The 21024-nt window shown below is 37.0% G+C and overlaps 1 protein-coding gene across 21 annotated transcripts in view; it reads right to left on the minus strand.

Moving 5' to 3' along the window:
- Nucleotides 1-21024, minus strand: part of DLG1 (discs large MAGUK scaffold protein 1) — a 145373-nt gene that overhangs the window by 24297 nt on the left and 100052 nt on the right. For all 21 annotated transcript variants that reach the window (XM_033069026.1, XM_033069023.1, XM_033069021.1 and 18 more), the window contains 4 exons: nt 16765-16891; nt 14874-15030; nt 13721-13823; nt 3128-3242 (listed from right to left, as the gene is read on the minus strand). In XM_033069026.1, coding sequence (XP_032924917.1) covers nt 3128-3242; nt 13721-13823; nt 14874-15030; nt 16765-16891 — 502 coding nt within the window. The remainder of the gene's footprint in view (nt 1-3127; nt 3243-13720; nt 13824-14873; nt 15031-16764; nt 16892-21024) is intronic.

A 21024-nucleotide genomic window follows, 5' to 3' on the forward strand; every position in this document is an offset into this window, starting at 1 on the left:
CAAAAGCAAGAGAATTAACAAAAATTTCTTTTGATCTCAAGTGATTAACATGGCTTTTCCTGTATGCCTGGGACATCATCAACCAAGAACTCACTTCATAGCCCAGATGATGCCTTTATCTACAAGCTGGAATATAAAAAATACTGCTTCTATTAACTTCCTCCATGGAGACTTTTATTACAGATTAAAAATGCCATGCATACATGTATACTTATTTTAAATTATAAACACAAATTAACTTAAAAATAAACTTAGTAATCCTGATCAACTACTGTTTGAATGGAGACCTATGATATTTAGTGTAAAGTTCTATTTAAATTTAAATGGGAAGTCCTAAAAATTATTTTCTAGAGAAAGCACCAATTCCTTCCTTTTATTTCACTTTGTGTTACTCAGGAACTAAAGAGCACTAAAAAGGTAACTCAGCTCCTTCATCCACAAGGCTAGAGAAATTGAAATTAGGTTGCATATTTCATGACAGTTTATGGTTCAAAGTCAAAAATGTAATGGCTGTGTAACATTGCCAAATTTTCCAGAATATCTTTTTACCTGCCATACTCATGACTTCCAGTATCACAGACCAAGTTTACTGAAGCATTTCTTCAACAAACAAAGCAACCAGGAATTCCTGCAGCAAAGCATCTCTATGTTTCATTTCATTAGATATGAATTAATTTTACCATTTCACAAAAAACGAAGGTCAGCTTGTAAAGGAGGTTCTCTTTTTCTGAATTTTTGGTTAAGTTGTTTGAACTGTGAGAATATCATAGAGATGGCCCAATTATACTGCAGGCAAGTACACTTAGCCTGCTGCTAATAGCAGATCTTATTTTTCCAACGGATTTATTTAAAATTTCTTAGTAATTTTAAAACTGTTACATTTCTTCAACTTAGAGCTAGAACCATTTTTTGCTCTGATTCAAGCACAAATCAGCAGCGTTGTTTGAATTTGGAACATATTGTGCTGGTCAGAAAAATGCACAAAGGTAAAAGTAATGTTTAGTTTTGAATGCTACACACATTGCAGACTGAGACTTGCCACAGAAAATGAGATTAAATATGGAACAGATTTATTCTCTCTCCATGTATTATCACAGAAACTCAATACCATGAAGGTATCTCACGTGCGCTTTTGGAATCTCCAGATGAGCATATATATCTATATATAGATATAGATCAGATGCAACATTTTTATGAGAGAACCTGTCTCAGAACAAAGACCAGAAGAAATATAAAGCAAAATAAGAGAAGACACATCAGTACATCTGAATTAGCTGGGGACAGGGTGTGGTGTGGAGGGACAGTAGGACGTGCAAATGGAGAGTCAGCTGCTGCTCAACTGCTGTATTTGTATTGCCCTCCAAGGGCTGCTTCCTAAATTGCTGTGTAGCATCTTTTTGATATACACACAATTACAAAGAAAAATCTGCCATTTTACTCTAAATTGTGTTTTCAGGCAAACACAATTCCCTCTTCCTTAATATTACATAATACCAAAAAATGCTGTCTGCAGGCAGACTAGTCTTAAAGATATCATGTTTACAGGGATACAATAATGTATCTGATTTTATTTCCTAATTTGTTACCATGATTTGGAGAAAGCAGCAGAGATGATTTTCAGGGTATTTCTATTTAATAGCTTTTCTTCAATTGTGATTGAATGCCTATAAACATTTTACTGTTGGATTTACCATTCAATTCAGCATTTTGTTACATAACTGGCATCCTTTAAGGCACATTCAAAATCCAGCACCACTGAAAAAGGATACCTGAAGTTATTGAAATTGGTTTTGAATTGCTACAATTAAAAGTACAAAATGACTATACCAGAGTGGTCTATTATAAGGAATAAAGTGGGTAACTAACATGTTCAGTATCTTGCAATATGGGAAAATATTGATAAAAGTTACTTCAGTGGGGTCAAAATTACATCAGAAACCAGACACAACAGATGTGAACCCTTTTTGTTGCCTCCCAGTCTTTGGCAACTTTTGGTGTGATGACACAAGGAGATCCCAAAAGCCCCAGTACCACCCTCTGTAATGAGATGTGGGTACAAAAATACTTTTGCTGTGGAATTTTTGCATTTTAGATGTTTGTACTGACTTATACTAACACTGATTATTGAGCTTCAAAACCCTTCAGTGAAACCAGTCCCCACAAGGCTTCTGCCAACAGCCTGGAAAAGGCTGTAAGCTCTTCAGCAGGTCCTACAACATTTTATACCAGAACTACTCGGAGGCTTACCTGCTCTATTGAAACATTCTGGCCCCTATTAAGAGGCTACTGCTGGCCCTGATTCAATCCAGAGATGAGACGATTTGGGGAACTCAAAAACCAATTTATTTTTTAAAATGCCATCTTTTTGCCCCTGTTCCATACTTAAAATGTTATGCTTTATCAGTACATGATAACAAATGTATGAGTTGAGTGACACATGAACAAGCTACACCCTGCCATAATTTCCCTGTGAAACCACCTATTTTTTCATCTGCTGCATGCTTTTATGTTTCCACTTCCTTTCAGCCTTCTTTATGTTTAACTTTATATGAATAAATTAATGAGGTATACCAGTTCATTTGCTTTGCATTTTCTCTCTTGGTTACCAAGAAAAAAATAGTCCACAACAAAATTCAGTTGGATAGAGAAATAAGGTTCCTTAATAAAGCTGAGAAAACAACTAAAGTAAGCTGAAGGAAATAAGATGGAAATCTGTCAAACCTTAAGAAAGAGACTATAAATCTGAATTCAAGTACTGAACAATGGAGAATATGAAGACTACTGTCACAAAAACACAAACTGAACTAAGCAAGTTCTTAAGACTTGACATACGCTGACGTAAAGAAGAAATATATGTTTTTGCGGAAGGATTATCATCCCTCTCAGATCAGAGGACAGAAAGCAAATAATAGCACCAATCTTCAAAGTTCATCTAGGGTTCTCAGAGATATTACTTCCTTTTCAGCTATTGATCAGTCTAAATAAAACTTTATTTTTATTATATTTGCATATAAGTATCCCTTTATTAATGTTTAGAAAATAAGAGTATGAAAACACAAATACCAAGATAGTAATTCTAGAGGAAAGCAGAAAAACACAGTAGCAATGCTGTGAAAAAGATGATTACCTGACATAGAGGGATCTCTTCTGGCTGGTTCGCAAAGATCCTGATCCTGAACTAATACTACTGTTCATCATCTGCTCCCGTAAATCATGGATTTTAGCTTCAAAACGACTGTATTCTGTAACAAAGACAGGCATGGCAATTAACTTCCTGCCAAACTTCAGCAATTAAATGGAAAGAGAATCTGAAATAATTTTGATTAGACAAAGAAAATACACAAGAATATTATACTTCAAAATTCTGTGATTTTCATCTATAGTTCACAGTAACTATTTTGCAAATTAAGACAAACATTTCTACTAATAATTATCAATTTCATGGTAATAAAGACAGATACGGATAAATTTGAATCCACGACAGAAAGGAAACTTCAGAGCATACATGTGAAAGACGTGTTTATAACCAAGAACTACATATTTTAAATTTAAAATGTTAAGAAATGCAAATGAAAAACGTCTGTACTTCAAAATTACTGGATTTGATTGAAACAAGGAATTTAACATTACAAGGTGGGAAATATGCAAAAAAATCTTCTGAAATAAGACCATGTTCCTCTGGGAGCTCAGGAAAGGAAAAAAAATATCCAGAATTCTGGCATGAATTTCAATCCACTCGTAAACGGCATTAGAGATTCAAACTGCCCCCACAGAATTATGTTCAATGTTAATCCTGGAAAAACGGATTGTGTTCTTAAGCAGCACCGTGTACTAATAAAACTATGCTAAATGCATTTGATTTTAGCTACAAAGGCAGGCAGGAAAACAGTAATTGCTTCTTCAGGACAACCAGCTCCTGAAGTGAGGTACTTACATGCCGTCAGCATAACATACGAACTCAGAGCAAGTAAGTTTTTCCTTCAGCTGAATAGTTTGGACTTCAGGATCAACAGATCCACTTGTAAACCCTTCCTAGTCAAAGGAAATGTTGTGCAGCCACCACCTTCCCCAGGAGACCACGTGATGCCAGATTACAGCAAGTCAACACAGAGACCAGGGGTGTGTGCCACAAGCAGCTGGACCAGGCAATGAGCGGCTCCCCTGAGCTGCACCCTCACTCCCTGCAGGCACCACGGCTATTCAGGAAGTGCAAGACTGAGAAAGGGCTCTAAAATAAATGATCTTGAGAAAATGTCTAAACTAAGGTTCCTTCAACAGCCATCTAAAAACTGCGAATGTTTTATCATGCTGTATTCTGTAGCCCTTTCTCCCCACACACTCATCATACAGTGAGCACCAATAGCATCTATAATTAACCCTATCCAGATTATGACAATACGGACAGTCTCTTCAATAACCCTAACTTTTGTCCCTTATAAGCAAAAGCTAGTAGTTTTTAAGATAACATAGTTTTAAAAATAGCACCGAGTGCCTTTTAACAAATAAAGTTCAGACCAAACACTTTACTGGCATTAAATCAAATTGATGAGATTGTTTGAGAAGAGAATCAAAACCATTATTTCCACTAGTACCAATGCTATCACTAATAACAAAAGAATGCAGGATAACAGGACAGTAACAAAAGAGGAATGCAAGAAAACGACATTTTTTAGAAAGCAGCATTCCTTAGGGGAAGGGCTCAGGTGCAGTGAGAGAACAGCCCATTCCTGCTGTGCTACTGCTGCTCTGCAGAGCCTTGGGTAAATCACCTCATTTAGCCCATTTATACCCAACAAACGATAAACCTAAAAGATTTTTGGATGCCCCTGTGTGAAAGGAAAGTAAGCATGGAAAAGATCAGATAATCCCAGCATTTTCTTGTGCTACAGTCTGTTCAATACTAAAAATATCTGCAGCTCTTTGCACTAGCTACTGGAAAAAAAATAATTTCTGTATCATGTGTCATTTTATTGAAGAATCAGACTCCCTCCCATGCAACACATAGATATAAGAGAGCTACCAGTGAGGCTATTTCCCAGTATTGCTAAGTCTATCCTATATTTCATCCTCTGGTTGCTGGTGTTACAGCTTCCTGAACTGATTTAATTTTCCTCATCAGAACTCCTGGGAAGTAAGTGCTGAATGAGTGACAGGGACATCTGTAGGAGTAAGGAAAAGAATAATTTCACCACAGAGGCTCCTGCCATATGAATAAAGCAGAAAAAGGAAACTAATGGGCTGGGACTGAGAAGGTTTTATGTTCAAAAAGGAGGAGTGCCAAGAAATTTCATATTTAGGAGAAGCTTAAGCACTGTGCAGTCAGAATCTGGTGAGCTCCTTTGATGTTGAGCTAGTTAAATTTCCAGTTACATTCCTCTTAACAGAAGGTTTTGGAAGGAACAGGATGGATAGAATTCTCACCATCATTGAGTTTGGAGCTGAAAAGTACACAGGATTTTTGGTTTAAAAAAATTAAACCTTAGTATTAAGTATGGTGGTACTGAAACTAATGCTGGAGACAAAAGTAAGACAGCTGTAGGACTCCTGATGGCATCAGAAAAACAGTGTTAGTCTGATACCCAAGAGAGCAGCACCTGTGCTCTGTTGGCTAAGTATGGTTGGTTCAACATAAGCTTTATGAAGCAAAGTGTGAGCTCTGCTAATTTATCTAGAAGAGGTTATAATTTGTCTAGGACAGGTTATATTTCTATCTCTGTGATTAAGAAGAGTTGGCTATCAAGTGCCTTTTGCATCTTCAATCTCTTACTTTCCTTCAGCTTATCATCCCTACATTCTCACATATGCTAGAGAACTATTTTCTTTACAATTCCTTTCTTACTTATGTTATGCATAATAGCCATATATAGTGTATGACAAATTTGATATTTGTTCCCCTAAATCACAGTGAACAACAGAATAAACTTCCACTTGGCTGTGACAAAATCATACAATGCACTTATAAATATGTAACTTTTAAAGAAGTTTAGTCACATCAACATTCCAGAAATTTGGAGCTGGAACAGGCACAGTGAACAAGATGAAAAGGACATTCTGCTTTCTTGGTCAACAGGAAATGAAGATCTTGGCAGGGAAGGAATGTGTTTGACTTCTGGTGTAGTGTTATCAGGGTAACCAAACAGAAAGGGCATAAGCTATTTATATGAAAATAAAAGTGATTTTAACCCAACTGAAGCAGGTCGGTCACTGGAACTCCATCTACAAATATGCTTCCAATTTCCACAGCCATCAAAACACTAAGATTCTGAAATACTGATTTAATAAGAACTATGGTGGTACAAGAAACACAGACACACATCCAAAAAGAAATTCAAAACCAAAAGAAAACCATACAATCCAATCTCTCAATACTTTCAGTAAGAATTTGGTCAGGCTCCAAAACTGGATGTATATGCAACAGCAGTGAATGAAACTTCACTCAGAATAAACTTTTAAGGTCTGAATTTTAGGAAAGCTGCTGCTGATATACATCAAATATAGGATAACAGGCAGCAAAACTATCATGAAGTACAATAAAATGAGAACATTAGAATAAGGGCATCTTTTCTTGACTAGAATTTTCTCAAAGCTTCCAAGACGTTTAGAGGTAGGGACAGAACCCCACCATCACCAAAGGAAAAAACCTAAAGCCTATTCAGGTTTACACATAATCAGCTGTTAAGAACAGAGGATGAACACATCTGGGTTCAAGTTTAAAATTTAAAATTACACTGGAAAAGCAGATGGTACAAAACTAGACTAAATCTGCTCTATTTCATGTCTGCATGTATTCCACAGCAAGAAAGAAAAAGGAGGGAAGAACAGCAAATCCTGGAAGATTACTCTGATTCCAAGCTGCTAAAGTGATTTTACCTAGAAATCTGTCATGTTTTTAATGTCAATATTTACTTGAACTTAAAATCAGAACTCCAGAAAGGATCTGACCACTGAAACTCTCCTGCACTGCCCATCTGGTGGGCAACAAAACACAGATACACAGATACACAGAAAAGTGGTGAATTGTCTGTGCAGGCAGGGGAAGAGGAAAATGAGGCTGCAATGAAAATGCATCTGGTCTGGAACACACATTCTAGAAATGGGGCAGGAGAGCAGAAGGCTACACCAGGGATGGGAAATTCAGCAAACAGCACAGAAGGAACAGCGACTCAAGGAAGCCGGGATGTGCGCACAGGGAACAGATGGCAGCACAGCGCTGAGAAGCAGAGATCCTTACATATACTGAACCCACGTAGAGCTGAAAAAGTGCACTTTAATTAAAAAAGTATGCCCCTTGCTTCCCTCTTCCCATCTGTCTATGGAAAGCCCTCTTTAGCAGGACCCATTGGATCTGTCTAAGCAGGACTCCTGTGCTGAAAATTTTACATAACTACTGATTTATATTCTTTTCTCAACTCTCTGAATATTCAATTTCATGGTGCCTCCAAAGAGATAAATGGAGTCTGGTAGTTAGGATGGCCACCATCACACTGATCCTCTATTGATTTTCTATTTTTCTTTTAAAATGCATGGACCACAATACAAACATCATAAATAATTTTTGAAGAGATATTATTTTGCTGCAATGCTTGTCATTTGATATTACAGACCACAATGAATTCCACATACTGTTGGTGACTTTCACGCATTCTAATGTTTAATGAGCTTGCATCTCATTAATCACCTGAAAGACTGCGCCAAGGAATTCCAAAAGATTAGAAAAACGGCATTTGCTTTTAGTTAGGAACCCCTCTCAGAAAGAGACTAGGTCCAGTCACTGCTGAGCTGAATCCACTAAAAATGTTGATGAAGGCTTAGAAAGCATTCACAAACAATTTTAATTAGTATATTAAAGAGTAGGAGTGAGGTTTTAAAGGATTAAAACATGTGTAAGCCGCCTTATAGTGTCTATAAGGGCTATATATAGTAAAACCCTCTTTCCAATCTTAATGGGTCCAGTTTTGAAGGTACTCTAATTGACTAATCTAGATTACTTGCAAGTGAGTAGAACTAGGCACAAAACAAGCAAGAAAAGAAACCTGAAAAACCAGGGACCACATACCCAAACACAGGGCAAACTTTTTTTTAAGTATTTCTTTTTAAGAATTTTTCATTTTACGAAATCAGGATGCACTGATCTTTTGAACCACCTTTGTTTAAGAAAAGCCATGTCCTCATCTAGAAAGCAAGGGAAGCTCAGCCTTGATAAAAAGCAATTACTGAAAACTAAGTTTTGTACAAGCATTACTGGCTTCACGATACTCCAGCTGACTTTTGAAGACAGAAGGTTTACAATGTATTTTAATACTAATGCTCAGAAAACAATCTTAGCTTATACATAGGAAAATGGCACCATTTCAAAGAGCTTAGTTATTCTCTTTTGAATTCCACTGGAAAACAGTACATAGATGCCACACTGTCAACAGGAAAATCAGCCACACACTGGCCATTGAGCAGAGAGCTTTAACAAAACTTTTGCTTTTCCTCCTTTTTCTTTCAAGTCCTTTGTTTTAGAGACAAGAGAGAATGAAAAATACACAGTTTCCATTATTAAAACTGAAAGAATGTGTGCTAACTACCTATATGAACAATGCAGGTTCAGAAGCAGATGCTTTACAAAAATACTTGGAAATCTTCTCTTGATGTTTTGGTTCCACCTTCTCCTAATCTTACACTGATCCACCAGATCATCTAAGAATATGAAGCTAATCTGATCACTTAAACATCTTACTACTCTTTCAGAAAAGATACTGTAATTTTATCTTTGGAATGTCAGGTGAATCCTTGGGAAACAGAAAGGACTGGTATCCTTTTCAGTCATGACAGGCTTTTCTGAATTGTGCCCTGCTTTGGGGAAAGATGAAGTGACCAGGGAAGGACTGCTGATGTCAATAGACTTGGCCTGCTGCCTTCTTCAAGGCCCTCCAAAAGCAGACTTCACAGTTTATGTAACTGCAATTATCCACATCCTTAATACAGCTCAGTTCTGATCTAGCAGAGTATAACTACAATAGAAAGCTTAACCCACTAAATTATTTTCTATCCAATTTCAATCAAATATATCTTCATATTTTTAATATATTTGTTTGGTTATTCTATTCTTTTTAAACACTTAAATGCACTCAAACAATAATACAGTTATGGCAGCCCACTGGCACCTCATATCTTTTTGGAATAGCAAATCTAACCTTCCAGATATTCTGAATTTTGAGGCAACATTATTATTACATTTCAGATGACCTTTTAAATTGAATGAATGCAACAATGGATGTCAAAGTGAAACACAGGCCTCCAAGAACTCTAAGGCTCTGCAGTCCTATACTTCCCCCTTGCTGCTCCACCCCTCACTACATTCCCTTCAAGCACTCAAGTTCCTGTATCCCTGCTATGCAGCACAATCATAATTCTGACCATTCTGAATGCCCACTCCCAGGAGATACACCTATATTCAAATTGCTTAGTGCTTCCTCTTATTCCTCTGCACCAACATTACAATTCTTCCTTGCCATCCTACCTCTGCAGGAAATCCAGAAACACAGCAGTGTGGCACTGAGGTGTCTGCAGAGCCAGGGAGCAACATGAAAATTAAATGGATCAGAAGCCACTACAAATTAAAATGGCTTATCAAAACACTTTTGTGCACTGAAGCAACATCTCCTGCTTTGAAACTGCTCCAGGTCACAGTATTTCTTTTCCAGCTGAATTCACAGTAAAGCAAAACCCTTTTTATTCATGAGTGATGTCTTGAAAGGAGGTAGAAATTTGCAGTACAAGGGAGGGAGTAAGGAAAAGTTTCTAAATAAAGGTGAAAATGAGAACAACATCCTGACTTTCCAACCATATTTCTACAGGATAATTCCTTTTTCACAAACTCCTGCTCATCTAGTACAGATCCCTCCTCTGCAGCATCCAGCTCCAACAGGTCCAAACCCACAGATCTGTCCAACTAGGGAGACTCTGTATGACATCCATGGCATGTATGTACCACAGAAGAATGTACCAGTACAACCCAGTAGGTGACCAGTTTCCAACATTAGCTCCTGGCAGGTTGCAAGATAAAGCCTGGAGTCTACAAGAAGAAAGCCTTAGGTCAACTGAGTACAATTGTGGGGGTGCCTGACACATGAGCCACTTCTGTAAACAGCAGAACACACTCACATTCCATGTTTGGCTTTTACTTGCCCCAAAGAGTGCAGGCAAGCTGCTGAAATTTAATTCAGTGGAGTAGAAAAGCTTTATAAGGCATCCCTCAAATTTACTGAACACTCTTGGAAACTAAAGGAATGCCCAGAAGAACACTTTAAAGAATGCAATTACATCTGTTTTCACCCAGTTCCATAACCAAGGAACATTGTGGAGATTTAAGGGAAAGAAAAGTCAGCAGTTATATAATTTGAGCCCAAATTCAATAAAATCAATTTCATTCAGCCATAATAGCCTACCCCAAACCCTGCAATTAGAGTTTAGTTACCATGGATCTGAAGAGAGATACGGAAAATTCAATTTTTTGCATGAGAAGAGTTTTCCAGTGATTCATTTTTCTATAGCATAATTCAGACTTTCCTACGAGAGAACTGCTTGCAAAAATCTTCTTTTCCCAAAAATAGGAGGAGAAAGACAAAGGGAAACTTATGATGGGAAAACAGGAAACGTGCTGAGATGGAAAAACATAAATTAGCATTCCCCACCACATCTATGAACATACAAACTGTCATATAAAATTACAGGGAGTGAAGTGAGCCAGTCCCATGTGTCTTCCAAATGCTCCTATCATACTGAATCTCTTTACTCAGTTATAATGAACCCTGATGGATGTCTAGAATCTCCTTGATCTGTCCTAGCTGTCAGCATCTCTTACAAAATCCTGCTGGATTCATAAATATAAATAAAATACATATGCAATACAAACAGTTACAACTGATGCTCTCCAGCTTTATGAAGACATTTGAGAAACACCAATAATGAACAACAACTTCATGAATATTTTAACACTTATTAACCTGTTTCCAAATGGCAGAAACAAAAAAATGAGGATAATTATAAAAACACACATACATATATACATAAAAAGTTTACCATTTAAATGAATGGAGAGGAGGAAAGACTACTATGTGAAGTTATCATTTAGGAAATAGGCAGATGACCAAAGAATACACACACTTTAATCAAGTGCACTCAATCACACAGATGGTATTTTCTATTTGAAAGGTCAAATCACAAACAGATTGCTTTCCTATGCAAACAAAGAGTAACCTTTAAGGAAACATTCTCTTTACTAATCTCTAAGATCTAAACAATGAGTACCTGATTCCATTTAGCTCCCACACCAGACCTGACAAAGCTGATAGCTGGACTTCCATTCAAACTTGTTTTATGAGGAGTAAGAATAGGCAGAGATGTCAGACACCAGTAACTACAGCTCTCTGAGGTAGGTTGGCCATGAGTCAATTCATACTTTGCCTCCAAAGTACAATTATCTCAATTTTCTAGTTTCACTTTTCCTTCAAGGCATACCTCAAAAGGGTAGAGTGAACCCTGATGTGATTCTAACATCTTCACTCCAAATGGAGATTTTAAGATACCACTGTTTGATAAGGAAAGATGCTCAGTGCAGACCAAGCAACTCGAGGAGGGGAAGGGGATCAATCCTTTCTTTGATTAATTTGTCAGATATCTGCCCATAATATCGGGTAATTTGAGTAACTTCTCCAAAATGCATCCTCTCAAGGGCCATATAAGTCTTTGAGAACTGAATTCTCAATACAGCTCAGCTGCACAGTCTGGTCCATAGCCATGAAGGAATAAGCATAGCTCTAGCCTTGAAACCTACAGGTGACACTTAGTAATTTCTAAGAGGCAGTGTATGCTGCTCTGGGCAAATCTCTGTGCAATGACTCAAAATCTTAGCAGTCAAGTACCTCAATACACATTGCAAGAAAATAAACCATCTACTTGGACAACTGGTAATGAAGAAAGCTGTTATTTCCAATTCAGAAAGAGCAGAAACCATCCAAAATGTTTAGTTCTCTTCTTCTAAAAGGTTCTGACTTTCAAAGTATGAAAGGATTCTTTTCATCTTAAAGCCTGAATCCTAGAAAGAAAGGACTGAAAAACTGCTGATTTTGTATGAAGTCTGTATATATCCTTGGGCAAGGGAAGCAAAGTGTTTGAGTCCTGGAAGTACATATTCTACACCAGAGAAACATTTGTTCTCCTATGAGCCACGCCCCACTATGCCCCTCTGGCAGAAGAAACAGTGACCATAAATGCCCTCTTTGAACAAAAGAAATGGTTAGGTGCTCAAAAGGACAACTCAGAGATAAATAAAAGCATACATTCTATTTCTCAATAAGGTGTGGGGCCTCTACCCAAGAAGCAAGGAGGTACAGCAATTTGAACCACCCATGACAACACAGAAGAGGCAAGCAGAGCATACACCAAATGTGTATCAATAGAAGTATCTGACAATACTGACACAAAGCCAAAGCAATATTTCAGAACCAATGCTGACCTTACTGTTCTTTTTTAAAAGGCAGCCTCAAAGCACTCTTAGAAAATGAATCCTGGAACACAGCAATGTACAGATGGAACATGTGACCAAGAAAAAGCTTCCTGAGACAATACAGGCATTGGCAATGCAGGTCAATGTTCAGCCAATCCCTGGCTGCAGGGATTTGACCGGGAAGCAGAAAAACCAATCATTTGGCCTTATTATGGACAGACTCCCTGGGTAAGGGGAAGAGATGTGATGTTGATGCAAGTCATGGGGCTGGAGAATGTGAAAGCTAATGCTTCAAATATTTGAGGAGATCAAGATAGAAGAAACACCACAGAAAAGAGGAAATAAGGAACAACTACAAGTGTGCTGTTATCAGCCACCTAACAGATGAAGGCAGCAATCCTGATGGACACCTACACTTACCCCTTGACAGTATTGCTAAAGGAAAATTTCAAACAGGCAAGTCTCTCCAAGGAATTACTGGGTCAACAAATTTAGCAAAATCGGAGAAATTAGCTGATCATCACAGTTCATAAACAACAATAACGGCTTAGTACATATAATGCCAACAATAGAGGAGTTCACAGACTCAAGTATTTCATTTTAGACTATTAAATTTTTCAAGTTTCAAACAGACAGAGGCATTTGAAATGTGCTGCAGAAATACAAGAGGACAAATATATATTGATGATGTAGTGTTCTGCAGAACACACCAGGATGGTTAATCAGTATCAGTTGTAGTCTAATCTGGACCAGAAGAAACTGGTGGATAAATAGAAATAACACCTCAGTGTGAAACCAAGGAATGAAAACTTGATGGCCTCCTTAAGTCATCTGAATCAACACAACAAAGAAGGATTTAGTCTTCTATCTTCCTAGTATTAAAGCATATAAAACCACCATATTAAAGCATGAATACAATTGGAAATACAAAAGAACGATAGGGTATTTCTATTAAGTTCTGGATTTTCTGGATTAATTGTCATGTTATGAAAGTGGAAGTATTTACTGAAGAAACAGAAATTTTGCAATGGTGAAAGCAAGAAATGTAGCAGACCATGGCAGCAACACTTGTAGATATTCCAATTTTATCACTTGCAGATATAAGTGACAACATCCATTACATTATTTGTTTCAGAAGAGGGGTTTGGTGGCAGGACCCTGTAGATTATCTTTCTCTGAGTTTCAAGTTGTACAAGAGAATTGAATGTGTAAAGCAACCCTTACCTTCTGGACGGTACTGAGCTACAATAGTCACTGCTTGGCCTGCGTTCTTCAGGGCTGCTGCTGCCTGTTCATGGGTTGCTGCTTTTAGATCTACTCCATTTACCTACAAGTAATAGAGAAAAAGCTCTTTATCAAAATCAATGTTTTTGTTTATCACCACAGAACACACATCCATGGAAAAAAATTAACTGCATATAAACTAGTTTCCATGTCATGTGTATCTGCCGTTCCCAATATTGTCCCTGAAATCAAAAGTCAATAAAATCCTCTCTCACATATACCCCTCTTAAAAATTATTGAGACTGTCATAGTCTATCACTCAGTGAATGGTCAATTTTCTTCTTTAAGAGTGTTTTCTTTCTTTTTAAGGAGAAATAGAGAATGTTACTTTTTGTGATGGTTGAGGGACCTTCGTAGCCAAATAATGCCTACAGACCATGCTGCCACCACACCAGTGACAGACAACACCCTCTGTGGATCTGGCAGTTCTCAATGCAGCAGATTTAAAAACAGCACAAATATGTGTTCTACATTTTAGATCAAAAGCGGTTTTCATAGTTCAAACTAAAATAAAGATGTGCTTTAATATCAGTTTCAGTAACAGTTGTTAAAAGGATATAATTCCTCTTAAACAACTTCCAAAATACAATGTAATTGGCCAAAGAAATGATTCTCCATAAATTAAGTAATTTCACAAAGAAACATACAAAGTATTGATGACCTTCAAAACTAATTTAGTAAAATCCCTTAGAGAGATGGCTCTTTTTAAGATCAACAGAAGGTTCAGTAGCTACTCCAGGAAGACCCTGTTTTAGACACTGCTGCCAAGCATCTCCACCTCATTAGAAGGGTTATTTCTGAAATCTGTATTCTTTCAATTTAGACACACATACTCCTAAGCTCTGAGACTAACATAAGTTAATGTCTTCACTGAATGTCTCAGAGAGGGAAGTGTTATTTTAATCAGGTTATAGATGAGAAACTGAGGCACACTAAAGTCCTCAAAGAGAGTTTGGAAGTATATCGGCATATATTCCATTGCCTCAAATTTAGCTCAGTTAATAACATTTTTTATTTATCAATACTTGGGATTAATATGCAGGGAGGGGGAAACTTTTGTTGTTGTTTAAATAAAAGAAACAAAGAATCCTACAGAAATGATTCGATCTCCTTTCCTAAGCTCTCCGCTCAGGTCAGCTGGCCCTCCTGCAAGGATGAAAGAGATGAAAATTCCTTCCCCATCTTCTCCTCCAACAATGTTGAAACCAAGGCCTGTTGATCCTCGATGTAGGACAACCTTTCTAGGTTCCCTGAAGGAAAAGAAAGGAGTATGAAATCTTGGTCACTAGATATGAGTAAAAGTAAAATAATTAGAAAAATTTCAAGATGCAAAACAAAATCCCCTCCCTGTTGTTAGGTGAACTGAACAAATCTGTAATTATGTATAAATAAATAAATAAATTCCTATTACGCTACAATCCTATTCAGCACTAAATGTCATTACTTAATATTTTCTATATTGCTCAAGAACGTCAGTGTAGGTTGTGACATTCTCAAATTCATTTTCAATTTCACAGCAATTGAAGAAGTTAAACTAAACCAAGTTGTTGCACTCTTTTTTGGAGGACCCCCTCCTAACTTGAATGAGGGGAGGAAAGAAGAAATATTGATAAGGCCAGTCAAATTCTAATGCACAAAGACTCCTTCCAAAAATCTATTATCTGCTACTCGATTTAATACGAGTAAAGCATAAATGATCTCAGAAAATGATATTTCTAATAAAACAGACAAACTGTGCACTGCATTTCAAAAATCACTAGAGAGCACTAAAGAACAATTAATGGACATTAAGTATTTGGAGGAATTAAATATTAATTTACAGGATAAAGTAAGAAGCTGCTTTGTTTTCCAAAGCAAAAAGTATCATCTAGTCCAATCTTTAAAAATCACTCAATTTTTGCACTAGCTATTAAATCATCTTAGGGCCAAATTCTCAAATTTCACCTCCACCAACTATTATATTCATTTTCTCAGAGTACTATTCTATTACAAATAAATGACATTGTGAAAATCTCTATACATATTGCTCTGGATCATACCAATACATTAACCAAAACAGAAGACAGAACAGAACGATGCAGCATCTTTTAAAATAACATTCAAAATTTATAAATCTCTTTTTGGGATGGACAGAGTGTAATATGAGAAGGCAATTTCAAGAAAATGTATGAATAGGTCTTGCATTTCAGAAGAAATCTAAAAACAGCCTTTTACAATAATTTTAAGGGACAGCAATAAAATCATAATGATATCAACAGGACAGAATCATTTTTACTTATATGTCTACCTAACCCTAAGTCAAAAATCAGTACAAAGACATATCCTACCTTCCACTACACTAAAATCAATTCTCCAATTTATTATGCCACTTAAGTTTCAATCCTGGTGGACCCTGCCTCGGAATCTGAGTGACATTATCCAGATGATGGTGTGACACAGAATTCAGCAACAGCATACTGAAAGTGCAGTATAACATCCCTATACTTGCAGAACAGAAGGGCAACAAAATTACAAGAGCTTCCCTTTATCAGCAATGATGAACAAAAGATTAATGCAATCTACTGAAATAGCAAAGGAATGAACGGTCTGTTAATGCCAAAGGATTAAGAGCTCTCCAGCCTTTCTGGATTTAGAATCCATCAAAACAAACTCTTTTCTGTGGGGGTAGGGAGGCTCCAAATATGCTTGCTTTAAAACAAGAAAATCTCTGGTCTGCTCATACTACCATACTAAAAATCTGTCAATGCATGCAGCATTTCCAGGGCTGTTTTTAATGCAATTCTTGGACTGATTAAAAAAGTGTATGTGTGTATACATACATATAAATGTATCTGGTTTTATCCTTACAACAATGTTACAAGAGTTTAAAAAAAAGCATCTATTTCTTGAAACAAAATATAGTGTTCACTAGTATTTTGCCCACTAACATATCTTGGAGCTTCCCTGGTTACTCAGTTTGACACTGAGCTTTGGTTATTCATTACCTGGTAATCTCATCATCTCCAAGCATTCCCTTGGGAACCGGTGAATACCGCCCTGGTGATGCTGGGGGCAGGGACTGTCCCAGGTAGGCAGATGGACTGATATGGTTATCCACTGGCTGAGAATAAGCTGCACAGAAGGGGAAGGAAAAAAATAAAAAATGTTAGGATAATACTGAAAAAGAGCTGGAGAAACTGAAACAAAGGAGTGACCTCTTTTAAAAACAAACTGTAGCAGTTTAAATTATATATTATAAATATTATAGCTCTAAAATAGTGTGCTAAACTTGTACATTCCCCAGACTCCTCACTAAGTTAGTAAGCAAAATTTTCAGTTTCATTGCATCTCAAATTGAACTTTTTTAGGAACAGTTACTGTGGATCATTGAAGCCCATGGGAACAGTCTGGAGATTTATCTGTTTTAAAGTTGTTTTTAACTTGACTGAAGCAAAGTTTCAACTGAACCACAACACATATACCAGAAGAAATTTAGCATCTTAGTGATTACAATTGATGGAAAATACTCTACAACACCAGGAGAATTGTTCCAATAAACAATTAAGAAGGTGCATGATATTTCCAAGTAAAGCACATCAATTTTCAGTGCTCATTAAGGCGCAGTCATATCCACTGTTTGCTATTATAAAGCATGTTCTACAAGTGGAAATGGTCTTTTTCCTGGAGTATGTGCTTCAGACTTTGAGGTTCAAACATGAAGGGTGAAGACTCTTCACAGATTCATATTATTAAAGTTGCCAGACTCTTTGCTTTTACTTGCTCTATCTGATGGGGTAGCTGACCTTTGAGGATTTACACTAAACCCAAAGCTCTTTAACTGAACATACATGACACAGATTGCTGAAGCAATCTGCATATTCTCCTTTTGTTTCTTCCTTTCTAAACCACTATCAAAAAGTTTGGATCATATACAAACTTATCAAGAATATTCTTGATGTATATGTATATATTCATGATATATTTGCTAAATAGCCATCTTTCAAATCACCCAGTCAGGGTTGGATTGTGCCTGTAGTGTTCTAGATTCCTACTAGACCTGTGTGCAGTAAACTCTTCACATGGCATATGGAACACTGTCAACATTTCAGCAAGCACTAAAACCCACTATTAACAGCTTCAGCAGTTTGAAAGCACCAGTTGATAAAGGAACTGTGCTATTCAGACACACCATCCCTCAGTTGCATGAGACTGTGCAGAACTTCTGGAAATCATAATTATGGATATCAAGAGGTTTCAGCAAAATTCAGAACTGAAGTGTAAGAGGCACCTGGAGCCCTTCTATAACAAAGACAGAAGGAAGCTCCCTCACATTGCTTGGCTTCATGAGGTCTAAAGCAAAGAGAAAGCTGCCTTTGCTAAAACCAAATGATCAACATAAGCATTCTCACTGGAGAATTCCCTAAAAATTAGGAGCTGTTCAACATATGCAATTCCTAATACAGTTTCCTGGAACAGCAGTGACACACATTGCACCTTCATCCTTGTACTCCCTGCAAGGATTTTAGATGCCACTTCCTTCTGTCTGTCCCAGTACAATGCATAGGTTCTGTGCATTGGTAAGAGATTTAGACACCTAGCTGTCAACTTTGAATCTTGGGCTGTTTTTAATCACACTGGAATTTTAGCAATTAAGCAGATAAATTTAGCAATTTAGCAGATTTCCACAAAGATTACCAAACCATATTGCTTTTCACTTAAAGAAAAAAAGTCTTTTAATACATTATTATTATTACCATGTCATTGTATGTACTTTTTGTTTAAAACAAAACCACACATAAATACAGCTTTTTCTCAGAAAATTGTAAAGCTAAAGCAGAAAAAATTAAATGGAAGACATTATGAGTTCTTTTCCAACTACAGGAAAATGGATGTTGATTAAAAAATCTGAACAACTGTTGCACAGTATAGCAGCTCTGTACATTCTGTTCCTGCACTAAATTATCTCATTCCACAAAATGAATTTGAAATTGCTTTTAACAAGTCAATGGCAGCCATAATGATGCATATTTTAAAGGAAGTAATTAGATGTAAATTCTATTTTGATTGACTTACAGTAGTTCTCATTTGATTGTTTTTTAGGTTCCTGAAGCTTTTAACTGTACTGTGTTGAGAAATATACACACCACCTATGACATGACCTTATTTTTTACACTTTTTTATCTTTTCACCACGTGACTAAAAGCTATCAAGCAATATCACAGTTTATTATTTCAGACCTGTGGACAGATCCACAACAGCACAGGCTGCATCCTGACAGTTTATAAAGTTTTACATATGTCACTTGCTTGAAAGTCTGGTCCTTTCTCAAGGCTGGTGTTCTTAGTGCTATAAAAGCAAACCTATACAAGGCACAAAGAGGCTGCTCTGTGGAGCTCCTGCACAAAACCATGCCTGCACCTTTCCTGAAACGGTTTCAGATGGAAATTAGAGCTGAAGCATATTCATGAGGAACACGACAGAAATAAAAGGCAAGCCATCACTTTTTGAATCTTAATCTAAACTTCTATTTCCAGGTAAATATTATTACTGATGGGACTGATACAGGACTGTCTTTTGGATGAACAGAAAAATGCATTCATAAAATCAACTTGCTTTGACAGGAAAAGTCAAACTCTTAAGAAGAAATTCCATTTCTAAATCCACCCTCTCCTTTATCTAAGACAGTTCTAGACAAAAAGAAAAAATGGAAGATTTCCTATTATTTTCCTATTATCTGTAAACTGAGGACACCAATCACAAGTATAATCTCTAAAATGGCCAATAAAATTAAAACTTTAATGTCCTTTACTGTTATTACATATTCTTCTTTTCCTGTACTTAGGCCACTTAAGAAATAATAAGGCATTCATGTCGAATGAAGAAACTGATTATTCCCTACCTTCCAGTATTTTATTTCTCCATGCAGGGTGGAAATACTGTGCAAATGCACAAAAACACAAAGGAAAAAATACTTTGAAATTAATTAGGAGTCAAAAATGCATCACTGATGCATCTTCAAAGGAGGCCTGTATTGGAAGCAAGTCCTCCCTCAAAAACCATTTAGCCACTTTTCTGACTCTGATATTCTACTACATTCACTTCACAGGTAATGATGCTGTTTACCTTCTTAGTAATATTACAACTGAATAACTTCAAAAGTATTTATTTGAACAAATTACTGGATATTTGTTCTGGGAACCATTTAATGACCACCCTTTCTGTATAGATGAGGGAGGCCGTTTACACTGCTACTGATCCATGACCCCTCCAGCAGGTTAACAGCTGTGATTATCACACACACACATCAGCTGAGCCCAATGCTCCACAGCACCATCCCACCCACAGTGCTGCTGTCCCTCTGCACACAATAAACATGGTGGGGAGACTTGTGTTGCATTTCCATACTTTCTATACTGAAAGTTCTCAGTTTTCAGCCTGAAAGAGAGTGGAGAACAGTACTCAGAAGGTAATGTGGTCACAATCTTTCCTAATTGCATTCTTCTTGAGTCAGAAAATGCAGAGCAATGTAAAGTAATGTTTAGTCTGGCAATCCACACCTCAAGAGCTAAAATATAAATCTCACAGAAGCAATAGAAACAGACATAGTAATCAACTGTTCCAGGTCTATGGCCAAGCTTTCATCATCCATTCACATCCCAGTCTCTGGATCAACAGCACACAGCTATAAGCTTCTGTTTCCACATTCTTTCCCTGCTGAATCTCTGGTCTCAAACAGCCCCAGCTCTTCTCTAATAAGATTTTCAATAGTAGCTTCCCCACAGGCAGCTGGAAGCCATTCACTAACTCTGATAAATATCAAACAACAGAGGTCAATTTTCAGCTCCAGGTGCACGATATTGGCACAACATCTGTACTCTTCCCAATAAATAGTGCCATAAATCAGAATCTCAGAAACCTCTGATCAAACATCCCTTGGTTCTAACGCACTAACTCCAAGGAAATATCAAATTTAATTACCTATATGGATACTAACTTATTTGGTCCTTTCATTTGAGCCATCAGACCACCTGACAAGGCCACACTATTGTGTAGCTGATACTCTTACTACAGGAGTTCTAAAAGAAATCAGATTTTACACAAAGCCTAGACACTGAAATTTGTTCTCACAGTTCTGCAGTGTTCTTAGCTCTGCATTTTAAATCCTCATCACCAGGGCAAGTGAGGCAGCCTTATAACTAAACAAGACCAGTTCCAGAGGGAAAAGCTTAGAGACAAACCAAATTCTGAATTTGGACTTTTCAGTT

The sequence above is a fragment of the Catharus ustulatus genome, chromosome 10, assembly GCF_009819885.2.
Source record: "Catharus ustulatus isolate bCatUst1 chromosome 10, bCatUst1.pri.v2, whole genome shotgun sequence".
Taxonomy (NCBI): domain Eukaryota; kingdom Metazoa; phylum Chordata; class Aves; order Passeriformes; family Turdidae; genus Catharus; species Catharus ustulatus.